Here is an 18,661-nt window from a genome sequence, read left to right as displayed (position 1 = left end):
GAACTCGGCAGCAGCGTAAAGTGGCCGAACAGTCGTCAACAGTGTTAACAACAACAATGAACGAGGTTCCAGCCTACGCTCGGAGCGGCCGCTTGTGGTAGTGCCCGGGCTAGTAAGCGAAGATATGCGCATGCGCAGGAGCAGCTGAGTGAAGAATGTCAGTTAAAGACCGACTATCAGCCGCCGAAAATGCGGTGGTGGCAATTGCAAGCGCTCCCTCTTTGCATAGGCTGGCACCCGCTTCTTCGTTATTATTAATACTTTTGATGACTGTAGACGCCAAAACACAGCAGGTGAAGTAAGGGAGAGGAAGAACGGAGGCATTCTATAGCTCGAGGCGGGACCGGATCACGAAGCAAAGCGTCTCAAGCGGCTAGACGGTGAAGTCCTTTGACAATTCCAGGAGGAAGCAGAACGTCTAGGCGTTTAGTTGTATTCGCAACCGAGGCTTAACGGCGAGAGAGAGAGAGAGAGAGAGAGAGAGAGAGAGAGAGAGAGAGAGAGAGAGAGAGAGAGAGAGAGAGAGAGAGATTGAAAGGGATTGAAAGGAATTATTACGAAGACAAAACGGAAGTTTGGTTCATTGAAACGGCTGCTTTTTTTGCTAAAGTTGAAGTCTAATATAAAGTGTAAATGTAAATCTAAAAGGATGGACAAATAAGCATACTACATGAGCCGGTCCTATAGAGTGTGATATGTCAGGGGGACATCTAACACATCGTGGCTTTGATAATGCATAATGTGCAGCAGACAACGGTTGCTAATGCAGAGCTTTTACACAATGTGTGAGAACGCAGTAGGGAAGGGCGCAAAGGGGAAAAAAACAATTAATACGATGTTAAAGTATAGAAAGATAGTAAACAAGTCTGCAGTGCTTATAAACGTAGGATTAAGCTATGTTAGACAAGGTTTTCGTTAGATGCAGTGTAAATCTCCACTTTCACATTAGGGGCCGCAAAAATATAATTACATACAACGTCGCATCAAACAAGCATAAAACAAGCATAAGTACAAAAAATAAAGAAATTTCAACTTCAAAATTAAAGTTATGCGTTGGCCATGGTGTAGCTATAGTTTATTTATTAGTTATTTTAAGTACGTTCGCAAAAGGAACCAGCCGTGAAAGACTGATTTCAGGAGAAATTGAGTTACATGAAGATAACCAGCTAATTTAGCAGTCATGCTAACGTAATTGGTGTGAATTTTAGGCAGCACAAATTTCTCACGCACCGATAACCGAGTTCTATTACAGTTAGCAAGAAGTTCCGATCTGAAACTTTCTGTGCGGACATCGTGATTAACCATACGAAACATAACGACTGCGAACATTAAAGTAAGTAATTCATTTATGTGGGTATGTTAAGGGCAGTATAAACGGGGGGGGGGGGGGGGGGTGGCAAAGATAAGAAATGAACGTCGTGATCATTAGGGTTTGGCTTTGGAGGTGTCGTTAATTCGTTGATTGTCTAGACATGTGTTATACGTGTTTCCACAAGATGACAAGCAAGAGGAAAGATAATTACAAATTTAAGATTAGTATAGCTCCGGTAACAATGACCCAAGTACATCACAATCTTCAAACAAATAATCGTGATAAAAAAACGTATGAAGCAGCGGCGTCCTCTCCCCATCCACTTTCCGGCCGATTTCCGTATGAGCTCACAAAATCTCGTTTGCGCATTTGGCGTCCGCCCGCCAAAGCCACCACCAGGAAACGATGACTGGGCGATTGCAGGAGGGTCTCTAGTTCTGTTCGATCAAATCATTTCGATGTTAACGTGCAGTTACGACGCTGATAGCTATGCTTTAGTGCAGGCCCATAATACGTCTCTCCTGCCCATATGACGTCACTTGAAAACTGAAATTTGAAAAGTTCCAAATATTTTTTTTTTTGCGTTTGTTCGATTTAAAAATGTCCTTCGTGGCTGGAACGAAGCTTAGTGAGCTACCAACGTCTAGTTCTTTCGAGCTGAACAAAGTCACATTTTGTCTTAATCATCATCGTCATCATCATCATCAGCCTACATATGTCCACTGCAGGGCAAAGGCCTCTCCCAATAATCTCCAATTCTCCCGGTCCTGTGCTAACTTTGTGCTAATTTTGTCTTCATGGTCCCTTTAAAAGCAGCCTGGTCCTCCTCGAGCGACCCCTTGTCAACGTACGTGACGCATCCTTGCTGACCCGACCTCTGAATGGACGGGGACACCGCACGTTGAAAGCGTGCTACGAAGGCCGCAGGGGGTGCGGAAATACCGTTCGGAAATGAAGGCGCAACGTTCCCGGCATTGCGAAAGTGCAAGGCTAACCTCGATGAGCTGTCTCGAGCAGTGCTTAACACAACGACTGTCTAAATCGTTTGCCACGGCATCCCGGCGAACGTTCTTAAGCGCGCACGTGCATGCGCGTGTGGTGGTGGGGGCGGCAGGGGGTGTTTTCCGAGGAGTAACTGCGATGGCGGCATGTGGCCTTGTGCTAGCCTGTGATTACAATACACTTCATTGCACAAGCTGCGTGTGGCAGGGCCGAAGCTAAGCGACTTACCACGCTGGTTTAACCTGCAAAGCGGTGTGGGCACGGAAATGCCCTTCCAAAGCCCCAACGGCTATATATATACAGTTTAACCTCGTTATTACGAACACTGATATAACGAATTATCGGATATAGTGAACTAAAAACAAACTTTGGTTGGTCGAACTTTATTTCAGTGACACTTATTCTTTTATTGAAACCGTGAGAGCCCCGCGATATCGGATATAACGAAGAAATATGTGACCAGGAGGCTGAGAAGCTACTTGGAAAACCTCCCGTAGTCCGAAACTCCAGAAACATAAAGGCCCTTTTGTTCGTGGACACTGTGAAAACTTTCATCCTGCTTAGCGCTGTGAGTAGCCGCCAGACGAAGATCCTTCATCCTTCATCAAATAAATAAGGACACAGGTCTGTTTTTTCAAGTGTACCTTGTTCCGTTGTAATTTCACGTAATCATGTTCGGGTTCATTGACTTTGAAATGCGACAAGGAGAAAGGTAAGGGTTACCTTGTTTGTAGTGGGTTAGAAGCCATAAACATGCATTTTTGTATCAAGTGTTTTTGCGCGAGCCTGATGGTTGATGGGTTATAGCCTATTTTTACCTCTACTGCTAAACAAATACCGGTTATAACGAACTAACGTGCTCTCCTGAGACTACTTTGTTATAACGAGGTTTGACTATATATATATATATATATATATAGTAATTCCTTGTTATAACGAACTCGCTTTACGCGAAATATCGCTTTATTCGAAATTTCTTCTGGTCCCAACCCAAACACATGCATTTCAGGCCGTATTACTCGAAGCGCATGAAGAGCTTAAATATATATATATATATTAGCCACCACAGTGTCACCGCAGCGGGTGAAATAAAACATCGTTTGCGGGAATTAATAATTCTAAGGATATTCAACTACACGCTTCCGCTTGAATTAGCTGTTCGTTCCGCCCGTGTGTGTGGCGTCAGATCAGACTGCAAAACTCAGATTTAAGCAGACGAGTAAAGAGATGAATCATGGCGGAAAATCATTTTAAAAATGATCGATAATAAAGAAATGACAGGTCAAGAGGGGGGAAAAAAATAGCGAACAGAGGCGCCAACGTATCCGTTGGTATCACGTAAACGCTACGCAAAATTTTATGCCGAATATAATTATTTTCCTTTTTGGCTTCTGGGTAAAGCGCCATCGTATCCCCTCCCCTGGCTACTTCTTTTGTGCGAACCTCTGCTGATTGTAGAGTTTGAGCAAAGTTTTTAAGCGCCCGAAAATTGCCCAGTCTAAATGCCTCAGAATTCTGAATGACACGAACACGAATAGCATCAGATACAATACATGCATACACGCACGCACAAATCGAGCAATGGTTTCCCATAGCGTCACGCCCACTTGATCTCCAAAGGTTCTCGGTGGTATACCCCGTGTAACGTGAAAATTGCCGGGTAAGAGCTCGGAAAAACACGAATACTTGTCGACCGGGAGGACCCAAACGGAACGCTCGTTTATTAGGTAAAATGAAAATAAAAAAATTCTACGAAGCTATTGCACGTACTTCAAAAGGGGGAGCTTGTCCATGTATCAAAGCAACACGCCAACTATAGAACGCGATTTGAAGATATACACGCACAGAAAAAGGGGGCCGCCAGTCTGATATGGGAAAACCACGTTCCTGAATCTATCGATCGCTTCTCTTAAGAGCGCCGCGGTGCTGAGACTTTAGTGCGTGAATCACGGACAACCAAACCTGCCTCGCCTTGGGCGTGAATATCCTGACAAGCCTTGACGCGCGATGACGTACCGGTGGCCGCCAAAAGCCGCTTTTACGCCAGGCGGAAAAGGACAAACGTGGTATAACAATTGCGCGTCAAGGGATCTTGCCCAGGGCGGTTCTTCGCGAGACAGAAATGGGCGATAGGAACTGCGAAAATGCAAACGAGGCCCTCTCCGAAGTGTGGAGTGGCCTTCGTCGTTCTCTACGGCGGACGTGACGCCATTAGGTTTAATATTTGTTTAAAACGGCTGTTGCCTCCGGCAATGCCCGCCAGTCGCCGGAGTGATGTGAATTGAATATCAACCACCCCAACAAGTGCGTTGTTCAAGCTTAGAGGGATTAAGAATTAAGAAAGGTTGGCTGAGTCGCTCAAGACAGAACTGAGATGATACAGAGTGCATCCTTCAGATACTGTCTGCCTACCACGGTTGCAGTTAGCCTAGCCGTGTGCGGAGGTAACATGCTGAAAAGTTGGTCTGTTAAAACCTTTTGATTCCCAATTCTGGTCAAGAGCAACAACTGAAGCAATATTTTTTTCTCTCACTCACTTCGTAGTTTTTTCGACATTTAAAACCATCTGTTGACAGACAAAAGTTTCCGGACCTACAAAAATTAGAAAAGAGAAAGTGTTTGCTGGGCGAGTTGGTGTGAACTGCGCGACGTGGTTTTAGCGCTAAAAATGGACGAACACAATAAGTAGGAAAGGACAGGCGCTATCTTGTCCTGTCCTGTCCTGTTCTATCCTGTCCTGAACAGCACATACTTCTGTGTGCTAAAAAACAAGTCTTCTTTATGCGTGTCAACTCCCATCGAGCCCGGCGGCTTAATGGGCTAGTGACAGGTAAGCGAAACTGTGCAATTTCGTTATTACAAATTATAGCTATTTAAACTTTACGTTTACGCGCCTTCATTTGAACCATAAATCATGCTGTTCAAGGTAGCTTGCTTGTTCGACTGATTTATGAAGCAGCAAGTGCCCACTGTTTCCCAGGTATAACATCTCGTTGTGTCCGTCCTAGCGAACCAAATTTTTTTACGACTTCATATTTGGGATGTCGAAAGTCCTTCCAGATCACAAAACTGTTTTCACAATCTTAAGCAAAAAACTAAATTGACCCTCTAAGATGCGATTGGGGCTACACTGATAGTGCTTCACTAGGTTTCTTTTCTCTAATAACCGATTAGTTCCTCCACATTTGGACATTCCACTGCTATTGTTCGTTATGATCGAAGAACACATAAATATTTCCATCCCGACTGTAGCACAGTGAACAAATGTAGCGCAGCAGAAACACAAGAGACGGAAGGAATACACACGGACGAGCGCTCAAAATGTCCTTCGTCTCTTGTGTTTCTGCTGCGCTACATTTGTTCACTATGAATTACCAACTAGCCCAGTCTACAGCTTTATGTAGCACAGTGACCGCCAATCTTGCCCGCCTGTAAGGTAAACCTAATTACACCTCCCATGTCAGTCAGTTTGTACGCCGTATGGATTTTAAATCAGAGCTTAATTGCGCCATGACGACAAATTATAATGTGCGTTCGTTAACGAGGCTGCTTTGTAGCGCTAACAAGGATACCAATTTTAGCGCAAACTACGAAGGAATAATAGAGGTGCCCAAAACTTTAATTTTCTGCTTAATAATGTGGAAACATTTTTATCATTTAAAATAACTTCCAAGATGGCAAATATCAAGTCAGAAAAATTGTGGTTCAATAGGACGGACCCGATGACCCACTGGGCACTGGGAAGCACTGGGCACTGGCTGCTCATATATATCAATTGAACAGGAAAGCTACCTTGATTAGCATGATTTACGGTTCAAGTGAAGACGATAACGTACAGTTTGTATGGCTATCATTTGTATTAACAACGAAATTGCGCAATTTAGCTTACCTGTCGCAAGCCCATTGAGTTTCCGGGCTTGGAGCGAGTTGACACACATAAACAAGACTTTTTTCAGCACAGGAAAGTACGTACTGCCCGCTCTTTTTTTAATTTTTGAAGCTCCGGGAACCTCTTTATGCCAACAGATGGTGTTAAATGCCGAAAAAGGAGCCACAAATTGCGAGAGAGAAAAATATTTCACGGTGTCGTCTTATGCAGGACAACTGGAGCAGCACAGACTTTCTATTAATCGTGGTGACGTGGTCACTCCCGCTAACGTAAGCGCGAGAGTGCACTGAAAGCAGAGAATGACGAAGCCCTTTTGCCCCAGCTGTGTCGACATTTTAAGGGCGAAGCACCTGAGGACCTCGCTTTGTCCGGGCTTGGCGTCCGTGTACACAGTGTTGCGCATGCTCGAGGAGCATTGGAATAAATTGGATTGGATTGGTTTGAAATGGATTGAACTGTATTGGATTGAATTGGATTAAACTGAATTGTATCGAATTGGATTCCATTGGAATTGTATATGCTGTACACACGCGTTGTCACTCATTTGCATGCTCGAGTGGGCAATGCCACGGGTGATTTACGGTAAGAACGATCCCCAGTGCTTCGCCCACTCGTCGTGATTCGCTTCGTGCAGATGCGTGAATTTTTTTTTTTTTTTTGCTCTCCGTGTGCTTAGTTGTTATAAGTGCTTTCTAGTTTTATCTACACGCTACAATATTGTTTGAGTTGTTGCTCCTGAGCAACATTGGCCATGAAAGCTTTGGAAAACAGATGAAGTAGTGGGAACTTTCCAGCCACTTTCAGGCGACGTTTGTGTAACGTCGCACAGTGTTTTTTGTGCAACTATGGTTTTCCGACCGACGCCACCGCCAAAAAACATGACTGGGCGGGTCCTCTAGTCAATTTTATCGTATCACTTACATTCTAACGTGCAGTTAACACACCGATAACTGTGTTTTTAGCTCTCGCCTTTAATGTACCCTTTCTTCCCATGTTGCATCACTGTAGAGGGAAATTTTAGTGTTTTTAATATTTCTCGAGTGTTTTCTTAACTGGAATGAGCTTTTCTTGCGCTTGACCATGGAATGGAGATGAGTGAGTTACTAATGACCATTTCTTTCAAATCAGACAAAAAATGTATGTTCTCTTCATGGCCCAAACTTAAGCAATCCATTGTTAAGGAACAGTTTCGTCATTGGAAACCAGGGCGGCGGGCGGCGCACATTTCGCGATTCGAGCGCCGGTTGCACATTTGCTACGCAGTGGGCGGGACAGAAGTGAACCTGGAACTTCCTGTTTTCGAAATCCGCTGCGACGGCGGTCTCCACCTTCCCGGCATCCGTCACTGTCGCGGAGATATAAGCGCAGGAAATGCCGCACGCCGCCTCACAGGAAACATCCGCTCCCTTTTCACCCTGGCTACTTCCTTGCTTTAAAGATACACTCAAACAAACCGGCCGTATTGTCTTTATTCCGAGAATTTCAGATTGCCCCTTTTGTTCCGTTCAAGGCCGACTCCGAGCGGCCTAACAATTCAGATATAGCTTCCGGCAAGACTGCGTTAAGTGGTTACCGGGGCTAAAAAGAAATCGCGTAGGAGAGACGGCGGAGACGGTGTGTTCACAAAAACAGGGGGAACTAACGCAATTACTATATTCTTGAAGGACGGAGCGGCGAACGTAATAGTTACGAGAGGAACGAATCCGCCCTCGCTCACGCATGCGCAGAGGCGCAACGTTTCCCGACATGGCATTACTATCACCACTAATTAGGAGTGCTTGAGTCTTCTGTGTCTTGAGGAAACTGCCTGCGCGTAGTTGGTGTGCCCCAAGGTTACGGTCTGCGTCCCGTCCTTTGCGTGATATGTAAAATTCGAAAGATAGTTATTCAAGGTGACGAGGGAAGGCAGCCAGCAAACGCAACTCTCTGCGGGCAACGAATTTCGCCGTAGAACCAATCATTCAGTGTTTCTACAGGGTGCTTCTTGCAAAGTTTGTGCGCAATTTAAAGGCTCGGTGATGCGAAATATTGCCTTGAAGAGGCAAACCAAGTAACTGTTGGCTGAACACACCCGCATGTCCAGAAATTAGAACTACCAGGTTTCCGGACTTGTATAACGTATCCACGGTTAATTGTACAACACCCAATTTGAACGCGTAAAAAGTAGCCCTGTTTTCCTTTATGACATAATCCTAATTCTGAATGCCGGCTGCAACAATACAACGCCAGAATAAGAGCATATTCATTCGACGCCTTGATTCGAATAACTTCAAGAGCCCGAATATGTGAGTTAGAAGCAGTAAAGTTTGCGAAGATATCAAATGTTTAACGTCAGAGATGCACGCCGTACCCAAACTAACCTCGTTCAAGTATCTATCCGCACAACATCATAGGACGCGGGGGAGCGAGATTTAAGCTATCGGTAAACTGGTGTGCACGAGTGCACATTAAGGGAGGTAAGAATGACGCAAAGGAGGAATTTACACATGAGCTTCATTTGGCCCTGCTTAGCAATTGTTTTTGCCGGCCAGGAAGAAGATATCGCCAGCTCGGTATAAAATCCCCGTTTTCGCCCACAGCTGCAGTTGAGGGATCCGGGTCGGCAGCGATGTTTGTTTGATACGATTGACGAAACGCCTTTACGAAGAGATTTGAAGGGAGGAATAAGTTCACTTGCATTAATGGAGGAGGTTACTAGAATGGACATCATTATTGGTCGCAATCCACTGCAGGTGAGACGACTTCAATGAGGTTCCGCTAATATCCAGTGCGCGTCCAGGATTACCGTATAGCGCGGGCGTATGTTGATGCCGGCGACAAAATTCAAAAGAAATCGTCGAATTTGCGATTTTGCTCAAGTGACCAAGTGTTTTGCTCCCATTCGTGCACCCAGTGCCGGGAAACACAGGCTAGCGCAAAGGGGGCAACCAAAATAATTCAGGTTAATTTTTTTTAAGAGCGGAGCTGTTTAAAATTTGGTCCGGTGGCGTTAGCAAAAAAAAACAAGAAAAAAAACCTGCGCGGCCTGTAAAAGGTGCACAACCGCAGGCACGGTATTATAACAGTGAAGCCAGCTGTTGCACCCGCTGGAGTGTGAGCACATGAACGATATGCGTATGCTCACCCCTTACTTTGCCATTTTAAAAGTGATAGCCTTTCTTGCGCTGCTAAGACGCAAGAAAATGGCGCAGCTTACACTATAGTATAGTCGTGCAATACTGGAGAAACAGCGGAGCAGGGGTGCGACTTAGCTTCTTCCCCCCTGGGATCCGCTGTCAGTGTGTTGGACCGAGCGGAACGGCCATGTAAATATCCGCTAAACTTGGCCTCACTCCTCAACACTCAGGTTAGCCTAGCGAAACGCAGCAAAACTTAGCAAAACCGGAAGACGCTAGGTCGACTCCCAGTTCCACTGTTTCTCCAGCATCTATATCTTTGAAAGGTCTCCTTGGACCCTGGCCCTCTCCATCTTCCCAGAGAAAAGTGTTGGTTGCTTTATTTGACTATTTACACGGAATCGGCCTCGCAGAGACAATTTAGAACTTTACATGTGAGATCGTGTGGACTTTTAAGTCACCACGCAAAGCTTCGTGTTCACTTTTTCTTTTAATCTCTTCTTTTCCCCTCTTTCTTCTGCCCTACTTCTTTTAGGGCCTTTACTCCCTTCTCCCCATCCTCGCAGAGTAGCATGCAGGCGGGAACATGCCGGCAAATCTCTCTGCTTTCATCTAATAATCTAATAAAGAGCTCTCTCTCTCTCTCTCTCTCTCTCTCTCTCTCTCTCTCTCTCTCTCTCTCTTTCTCTCTCTCTCCCAGCCTTGCGCCACTAGTGCGAGCTGGCAAATATTTTTAATAAACAAATTACATAGAATATGATCGCGCGTATCCATAATCGCACAAATACGCGCGCATGCTCCCACCACTTCCTCGCTAGGATCGATATCACACGCAGCTTACCGCACCTTCAGATTGATGGGTCATGATGATAATGAAAATCACGATGATGGCTATGATGATGTGTCATGACATACATACGGGAAATGTTTTTATATCGTCATGCAAGCATCACTATGATAAAAAGAAAGACACAAACAACGCTTATCATATGTTCTCCAAGGCTGCGAGCTCTAAATTAATATTTCCTCTACCGTTGCGTGTTTTATGCTTTTTAGATGCGACTGCATCTCATTCACTCGCCTTGTCCCTCCATACGGCGTTGTTGTTGTCCGTCCACACCCCTCCCCCATTCTCCTCGCCGCGCGAGCTGCGCTCTCCGCCGCTCACCCCCTCTCCTCTCCGATAGCGAACACTCTCTCGCGAGGGGCATTGGATTGGATTCGATTGGCTTGGCTTGGCTTGACTTGGCTTGGATTGGATTGGATTGGATTAAAGTGGATTGTCTTGGATTGTGTTGCGTCATAGCCGCGGTCGTTCCAGCACCGGCGTTCCGATTTCGGGCACGTGCATAGAATTGATCTTCGCTGCAAATTGCACGGTGGTCCCGTTACTTCACCACCCACTACCCGTACACTTCAGCGACCACAAGGCAGTCATTGTTAACGCTACGCCGCGTGTTAAATAAAGAATACATCATACGCGTTCCTCACACGTTTCACGCAATTAGAGAATCAGCTCAACGGAAACACCAATTGGGAACCCCCAAGATGCGTCGCATCTCCACAGGGTTCCCTTTGCGGGAAGGTGGGGTAATTTTTGTGCACCAACTTTTTAGAGCCTCCTACCTCTTCGGTCTACTACGAGGCCTCCTTGGGGATCCGCTCGTCACGAATGTTTAGCTGGATCAAATAACTCATGTTCTATGGTAGTACATTGTTCTTAAAGCGAAATGTTCTTAATTGCGAAATGTATTAATTTCAGTTTTGTTCAGGCTTTTTTTTTCTTATTGTTTTGTTTACTTTTAGAGGTAGTAGTGGAACTTTTACTAGACAGGAATGTCCAGTAGTCACAATGGAATGCACGAATGCAGGATATTAAAAACATGAAAGGTTATGAAATTATAATTCACTGTCGGAAGCATTTCTCACTGCCCCGAAAATGGCTTGTTAAAATGATTTATTGATACGTTTGACAACCGGTAAGAACTTATTTTCGCAGTAGTGTCAAGAAAAGAATACCTAAGTGGCAAAAAAGGCAGACAAACCAATAGTGACGAAGTTATGTAATGTGAGATTAGGGCTGTAAACTTAACTATGAAGTGAATCAGTATGTACACACATGAGGGATAGTTTATGGCTTACGAAAAGACCAGTATTTGATCATTTTTATTCCCTGTGCGAACCGAGCTTTGCTTGTTCGGGGCTGTGATAAACTCCCAAATAATACAAATTGCACGCCAAACGACTACAACGATCGAACTGATGAAATTAGCCTCAATTTCGGATCACGTAGTAAGTAAAACTTTTAGTAAGTAAAAACGTAGTAAGTAGAACAGAAGAATACGAACCGGGATGCATAAGTTGGGGGAATTTTTTTTTTCAGTTAGACATTTAAAAAAGTTCGAAAGCGTTCGAAACCAGGAAGTTTTATCTCAGCCTAGAAGAAGCTTGGTGCACTTACAAACGAACGCGGTAACATTATGAACAGCAGGGGCGAGATAATGAAAGTGGCGGAAAGATTTTATGTCTTGTTTCACGCTAGCAACATCAGGTCTGGTGAGAGTAACGAGAGGGATAACTTGGTTCGCGAGATCGTAAGAGTAACTAACGATGACGTGCAGATGCTGTTTAAAGAAATGAAGAGAAGAAAAGCCGCAGGAAGCGACGGGGTAATCGTGGATCACCCCTAAAATAGAGGCGACCGTGTATTAGAAAATTTTGCGGAATTATTCCCAGAATGCCTCGAAACACTAAAGGTGTCCCTGGTCCGGAAAAATGTCAACATAATTTTTATTCGCAAGAAGGGAGGTGTTAACGAACTTCAGAATTATAAACCCGTCAACCCTCTCTGTGTTGTGCAGAAGTTCTTTAAAAAGTTTTCGAGATTTCTTTTCTATCAATATAAACTTTTTCAAGAAATTTATGGAAACTTTCCTAGAAAAGTTTCTATAGATTTCTAAAATCCTAACAACAGGTTGGACTTCCGCGCAATGGAGCGAATGTAGCGAATGGTAATGGTACTAACGCTTAGGGATAGAAAACGAGCCTAGTGGATCAGGGAATAGACCCGGGTGGACGACTCATAGTCCAACTAAAGGGAGCGAAATGGACTTGGCTGAACTTGGGAAAGACTGATGACTGATGGTCCACCAGGAAGCATAATGGCTACTGAGGGACGTCAGTTAGCTCGATAGAGAAACGGAATAAAAAAATCGGTGGTAAAGAGCGAACTGGGACATCGCGAGACAGGAACTGCAAGAGGCTTCCGTCCTCGAGTAAAAAAACTTGTTCATAACGGAGATAATTATGATAATGATTATGATTATGGTGAAATAAAATTAACGCTCGACTCAGTCGCAATAGAACGTCCGGTAGAGCGTTTAAATTATGGGAGTGGCAAGTCTGCCGGCAGCCGGGAGAAATACGTTTTCAAAATTCTCCCGGTAGTCGAATCTCATTGGCTGATGGAGTCACGTGACAAACGCGCGACGTCGCGCGTCGCGCGTAAAACCAGCCGATTAGCCGCCATTTCTCGTCCTGGGGATTTGGTGTAGCGAAAAATAAAACCTATCTAGCCGTGCGTGTCATGGCTGCACCCCTCCACCAGAGTAGTAGTCTATAAAGTTGAACTTCTGACTACGCTTAGGGAATTTTAAATGACAACACCGGCCCTGGGGGGCATGGCGGCATTATTGTGATTTTTTTTCTTTGTCATTGTACCTGGTACCTGGTGTTGCTGTCCGAGATGGGCAATAACGGGAAAAAAAGGGGATTTGGTGTAGCGCTTCCGCCGCTGACTACGGACGTTGTAGTCCCTGGTTCGATTCTCGCGACGGTTTTGTTTTTATTTTTTATTTTATTTTTTTGCTGTCGTGGTTAGCATTTTGTAATAGCTATACTTCACGCCCGCTTTGCAATTCACGCGGTGAGAGCAGTCGCTCTTGGTTTTTTACTCAAGCGGCCGAACCGCTCCCGCTCACTGGAGCCAAGGCCGACGTAGCCATCGCCAGTTACGCCCGATCTCCTGTAATTATTACCAGTGGTTAATAATTAACAATGACTCTGGCTAGTCAGCGAGCGGAAGCGGTTTGGCCGGTTGGGTAAAAATCAAGACCGACTGCTCTCGTTTAATTATTGTGAAGCGGGCGTCGGGTGGCGGCTTTGAGATCCGTCCGGATCTGTATCATCTGTACTTATTAATAATGATTAATAATTATCAGTGATTCTGGCTAGTCAGTGAGCGGTGGCGGTTTGGCCGGTTAGGTAAAAATAAAGAGAGACTGCTCTCAACGCGAGTTGTGTTTCCTCTGGACGGAACTTTAGTGACAGTTGCCGTTTCGTCTGGACGGAACGCTAGACACGGCCTTTTCGAAAAGGTATTTCTCCCGGCTGCCGGCAGAATACGAAAAGGTTATATTTCCCGGCACTTCTGACGTTACTTCATCAGCCAATGAGATTCGACTGCCGGGAGAATTTCGAAAACGTATTTCTCCCGGCTGCCGGCAGAATAGCCACACCCTTAAATTATACAGTAAACGCTCATTAAATAGAACTCGCATATCTCGAAACCTCGGTTAAGTCGAAACTTTTTTTCGCCGTGCATTAACCTCCCATGGGTGCTATATATTTGCCACCTCTTATCTCGAAACGTTTTTCGGAGGGGACAGCGGATATCTCGAAATCTCGGGAAGGCAGAAGGCAAAGTCCACTCCCAACAGGAAACGAGGGCTCCGTGCGAACGCTTAGCTCTTACTATAATGCCAAACGCTGTCGTGAAGGGCGAATTTGAAATTCCCGTGGACGCAGCCGTTTCCTATCCGCCTTTTCAAGCAACTCCGAGAGTGATCACGTGTGCGCACCTGCGCGCGACTTTTGCGCGGTGGGGCAGCGTGTGCAGCGTGCGTATAGTGAACTAGAATACTGTAGCGTGCGCCCGTCAGTACGCAACCGAGCCCTTGCATGTGCGAGCTGGTATTCTTTGTTTTCCCCGCGATCTGCGCGCGACGCATCTTGAGTTCAGTTTTGCTGAGTAGTGAGTGGTCTGTGCAACGGACGCTTCCGAATATCGACCAAAATGTCCCGCCCAAAGCAGTGCAAATCTCTGACGTTGGAGAGAAAAGTCGCGTTAATCAAGGAATTTTTTTTTTTCCCTGCGAATTCTTGTGCCTTCACTACGGTAGCTCTCTCGTGCAGTGGAGCTTTTCCTCGCGGCACTGGCTTTTATTTTACAGTGACCTGGGCAAACATTTTCGGCGTTCTGCTTAACTCGAAATACCGCTTATCTCGAAAATTTTCCCGTTTTTTACTACTTCGAGTTAACGAGGGATTACATCCAACCGTGCAATAGCTTTAATTCCAGCTTGCATTTTTGCTCCTGTTAATATTGTCGGGTTCCTGACTGTATCAGCTCGCCGCGTCAACAGTGTCTATACGAATATACCTCCCTGCATGGTAGATGCAAAAACTTAGATGACTCAATGCGCCACTATTTAATCACTAAGCACTAATTATTATAATTTTATCGCTATAATAATATTAATACCACGAGCATAATTGTAGTTAATAATATTTCAAATACGGGTATTAGGTAGTATCTTTAGTATTTTTTAGAAGTTTTTTTCGCAACGCTAACCCACCAAAATATTAAAAGTTAGCGTTGAGACTCTGTGGAGGTGTAAGGCAGGCGGTCGTCATTTGGAGGCGCTCAGAATTTTTCTTTTCGTTTGTGTATTGTGGCAAATTGTTTTAATCACGGTGGGCGGATTTACGAAGTCATAGTAAACCGACTCATTAGAATGTCGAAGCCCGGTTGCGAAGCAGTCACTGAGAGTAATTTCTGTCGCCAACTCGTTTATTGTTTAACTCACGCCCCGTAATCTACCGGCGCACTTTAGAGATTTTGTCATGATTTCGAAATAAATAATGAGCCTTCCGTAGCACCTTTGCAATGTTATTGTCAACAACAAGGGTCTGAACGGCTGTGACACGCTTCATCAACTACGCATAACTGACAAAAAAGTGACATCACGTTCTCATCAAAACACCAAAACTGGTTTTCGGAAAGTATAAAAGACCCGTCGCGGTGGCTCAGTGACTAAGGCGTTGCGCTGCTGAGCACGGGGACGCGGTTTCGATTCCCAGCCGCGGCGGCCGCTTTTCTGATGGAGGCGAAAAGCAAAAACGCCCTTGTGTACGAGATTTCGGCGCACGTTAAAGATGCCAGGTGTTCAAAATTGATCCGGAGCCCTCCACTACGGCGCGCCTCATCGCCTGCGTTGCGTCGGCGCGTTAAACCCCAAAATCAATCAATCAAAGTGTGAAAGGCGTTTAGTACCCCTGAGGAAGCATGCGCGGCCAATTATTTTGTGATAGCGCTCCCTTCAAGCGACATTCTATGCGCCAGCCAATTAACAGGATCGTACCTCGGCTAAAAAACACGTATGAACGCAGCCTATAGGCTCCAAGCTCCGTGATCAGATACAGAAAGTCCCACGCGTCAATCGGACCACCGAAGCTTACATTGACGCTATTTCTCATTTGTATGATAATTGGTTAACTGCCGCAATGCCTTGCTCAACATACTAGCCGCCGCCTCCCCGTTTATCTTTCAATCATGATGCACATGCCTGCGGGCGGAGTGTGTTTTGACGGAGGCTTACCTGTGATGAAGACTGCTCTCTTGACCACGTCCGTTGTTTGCACGATGCTGCCCTTTGAAGATCCATTCTTGAGTCCCGAGGGCTTGCCGTTTTCTTCGGCTACCATGGCTGCGTTTTTGGAGTCGTCCTCGACAAAGTTCCGTCCACGAGTTGTCTGCAGCTACCGAGCTCTTCCCTCCATGGACTGTGGAAAGAGGTCAATATTTAAGTAAACTGCGCACGTCCTTGTTATCTGCGTTCGAGGTTATCAGTGGAACTCAGTGTTGTTCCTTAGCGAGTCTGCATCTGATTCGCGAGATACAAGTTGTTGAGCGTTCTAGCACTTATGAGGGCTTCAGATTTCACTACAGGGAAGTCTGACACATTCGCGAAACCGTTTAGTCGAAGCAAAACTCTTCTTAACGGCTGTTCGCGGTGAAGGAAGATGAACGTCAGCAGTCGACTGCCTGTTCTGCAGCGGAGAACGTAAGTTCTGGCCCAATCAATTGCAATGGGACAAAAAACAACCGCCTTGCCGCATTCTGTACCTCCTTCATTCCAGAAGCGGGAGTCTTGAGACCCAGACGGCACTCTCCAGCATCTTCACTCGAAGCAACGAACTCAGCCTAGTTGAGTCCGCACTTTTTGAAAGCCGCAACGGTCGAGTTTCACCACGTTGAGAAAGGTCTTGTTCCCGGAACTGTCCCCTTGCTTCTGGTGTCCGGAGGACTTCCCCTGTCTGTCTTTAGTTAAAACAGCGCGCCGATGAGGCGGAAGTTCTGGATCAGCGCCGTACGCTTCCGACACGACCTCGGAACGACTGTCGACAGCAACAGCCCACGCGGAGGAGTCGTTGAGTGGCAGTTTAAGTGGCGACCAAGACGTCCGCTGCGGGCCCGCTCCGGCTCCTGGTGCGCGCTCACAAGTCGCTTCGAATCACGCGCTTCGTGCGACGTTTCGTCCGTCCCCAAGGTCGGCAGACCTTCTTGTCGACTGGTCGGCTTCGCCCGCTCTCTTGGCTCCGGACGGGAGCGCGGACCGGAGAGGGCTTGCCGACTTCCTTTTCCCCTCGACTGCACGACGGTCGACCGGGCCTTTCCCCGTGATCCGGCACCGGTGGATTTGTGCCGCACGCCTCCTCTCGTCACGGTCTATCTTTTTACGATCTTTTTTTCTCCGTTCCTTCGGAATCGCTCGACCGCCTTTCACGCGAAGTTCAGATCAAGAAAAGAATGAAGGGGAATACTAAAAGCAATAGCGGGACGCCACAAAAGAAACGCCCTCGAATTTCGCGTGGCTGCCAAGATGCCGCACACGCTGATGGCGTGACTCGGTAGTTGTCCTTCTTTTAGCTAGTTGTTAAGGTTATGGCAGAGCGGAGAAATGGCTTTGTGCATATCCCTTGCACGAAAATCTCCCGAGAAAGGCTTCCTTCTCTACGACCTATTCTTTTGTCCATTTTTTGTTTTTTTACTACCTTGGAGAGGGTCGTGGACATTCCAGGGTATACTAGTGGTCGGCCGTATTCTGATGCGTGAGTGGGCAATTTGAGGAAGCGAACCGCACTCGAGGCAGCTCGTATTTTTCTTTTCTGCGTTTGATGGATTGAAACCTTGAATCGTGTACGGCCTGGCGCCATTCAGAAGCCCCGCGTAAGCTATAGTGTCGAACCTTGGGCGACGCTGGTCATTCATGGTTGCACGTTCACCAGACGCGGTTTTACGTTAGGGTTACGCTACTGTGGAGTAAGACGTTACGCAGGGGGGAAAGGCAGTCTGAAGACGGCGCCGCGGATTTGGCAACTCTTCGTTTTTCCCCTTTCTCGCCATTCAACTCTAACTCACGCGATGTGAGTGTTACAAAATCATCCTACCTTCGCACTAGCAGCTCATCATCGGTATCGGAAGGATTAAAGTTGTAGTTCGCGGTTAGCCAAGTCATGCGTCAAATTTAGGGTTTAACGCATCGAAGAACACTTCTGGGATACGAGGCACGCCATATTCAAGGGCTACAGAATAACTTACGCTGACTGGAGGCTCTCTAACGTACGACGGAATTTCGTTCGTAGTCTTTCTGACGTTTTATTTATGCGTTATAAGTTTATACCGCACCACCATGTCGGATATTGCATGGGTGCAAAGTTACGGGCATTAGAGGTGAAAGCCATAGCCAGTGAGAGGCGGGGGGGAAGGGGGGTCGGTGTCAAAACGGCCACCCTGAAATTTGAAAAATTGCGCATTCCCCCCCCCCCCCCTTCTTTCGGCCTTTTTCTGCCCAGGCTTATTACACACTTCGTCAATAAATTGATTTGTAAAAACGAGACTATGCTAAGAAAACAGAAATAAGATATTGTTTGGGCGCAGACTAGTATTTCTGATTTTTTTACCGATGAGGTATGAGGTATAACACCCCCCCCCCCCCCCCCTTCGGAGAACAACTAGTTTCGAATTTCATGAGGAATCGCCATGTCAATGAAATAACCCTTCACCAAAGTGACCCATCATTCTGAAATATAGGGCGATGTTAGGTCAGTCAGGTACACCTAATCATTGACAGACTAATCGACAGTCAGTCAACGCCTTGATTATTCCAATAGTGCGGGGGTAATCGCTACTTGATATATCGTTTTTTTTGTTTGTTTGTTTTTATAAAAGCTCCGCTGCGTTACGCTATGAGCTCAGAAGATAGCCACGGGAATCATTTC

The 18,661-nt window shown here is 46.0% G+C and overlaps 1 protein-coding gene across 3 annotated transcripts in view; it reads right to left on the bottom strand.

Annotated features, from left to right (window-relative positions):
- Positions 1 to 18,661, bottom strand: part of LOC144138371 (17-beta-hydroxysteroid dehydrogenase type 6-like) — a 32,297-nt gene that overhangs the window by 7,901 nt on the left and 5,735 nt on the right. Inside the window, exons 1-2 of one of the 3 annotated variants that reach the window (XM_077670619.1) lie at positions 16,506 to 17,020; positions 15,979 to 16,162 (exon numbers count right to left, since the gene is read on the bottom strand). In XM_077670619.1, the coding sequence (XP_077526745.1) occupies positions 15,979 to 16,084 (106 nt within the window). In that variant the 5' untranslated portion in view covers positions 16,085 to 16,162; positions 16,506 to 17,020. The other 2 variants (XM_077670621.1, XM_077670620.1) reach the window with 2 other exon arrangements.

The sequence above is a fragment of the Haemaphysalis longicornis genome, unplaced genomic scaffold (assembly GCF_048455015.1).
Source record: "Haemaphysalis longicornis isolate Haplotype H1 unplaced genomic scaffold, Haemaphysalis longicornis Haplotype H1 scaffold_5, whole genome shotgun sequence".
NCBI classification, from domain to species: Eukaryota; Metazoa; Arthropoda; class Arachnida; order Ixodida; family Ixodidae; genus Haemaphysalis; species Haemaphysalis longicornis.
Note: the sequence above shows the minus strand (reverse complement) of the source record. Positions and strands in the feature narration are given on the sequence as shown.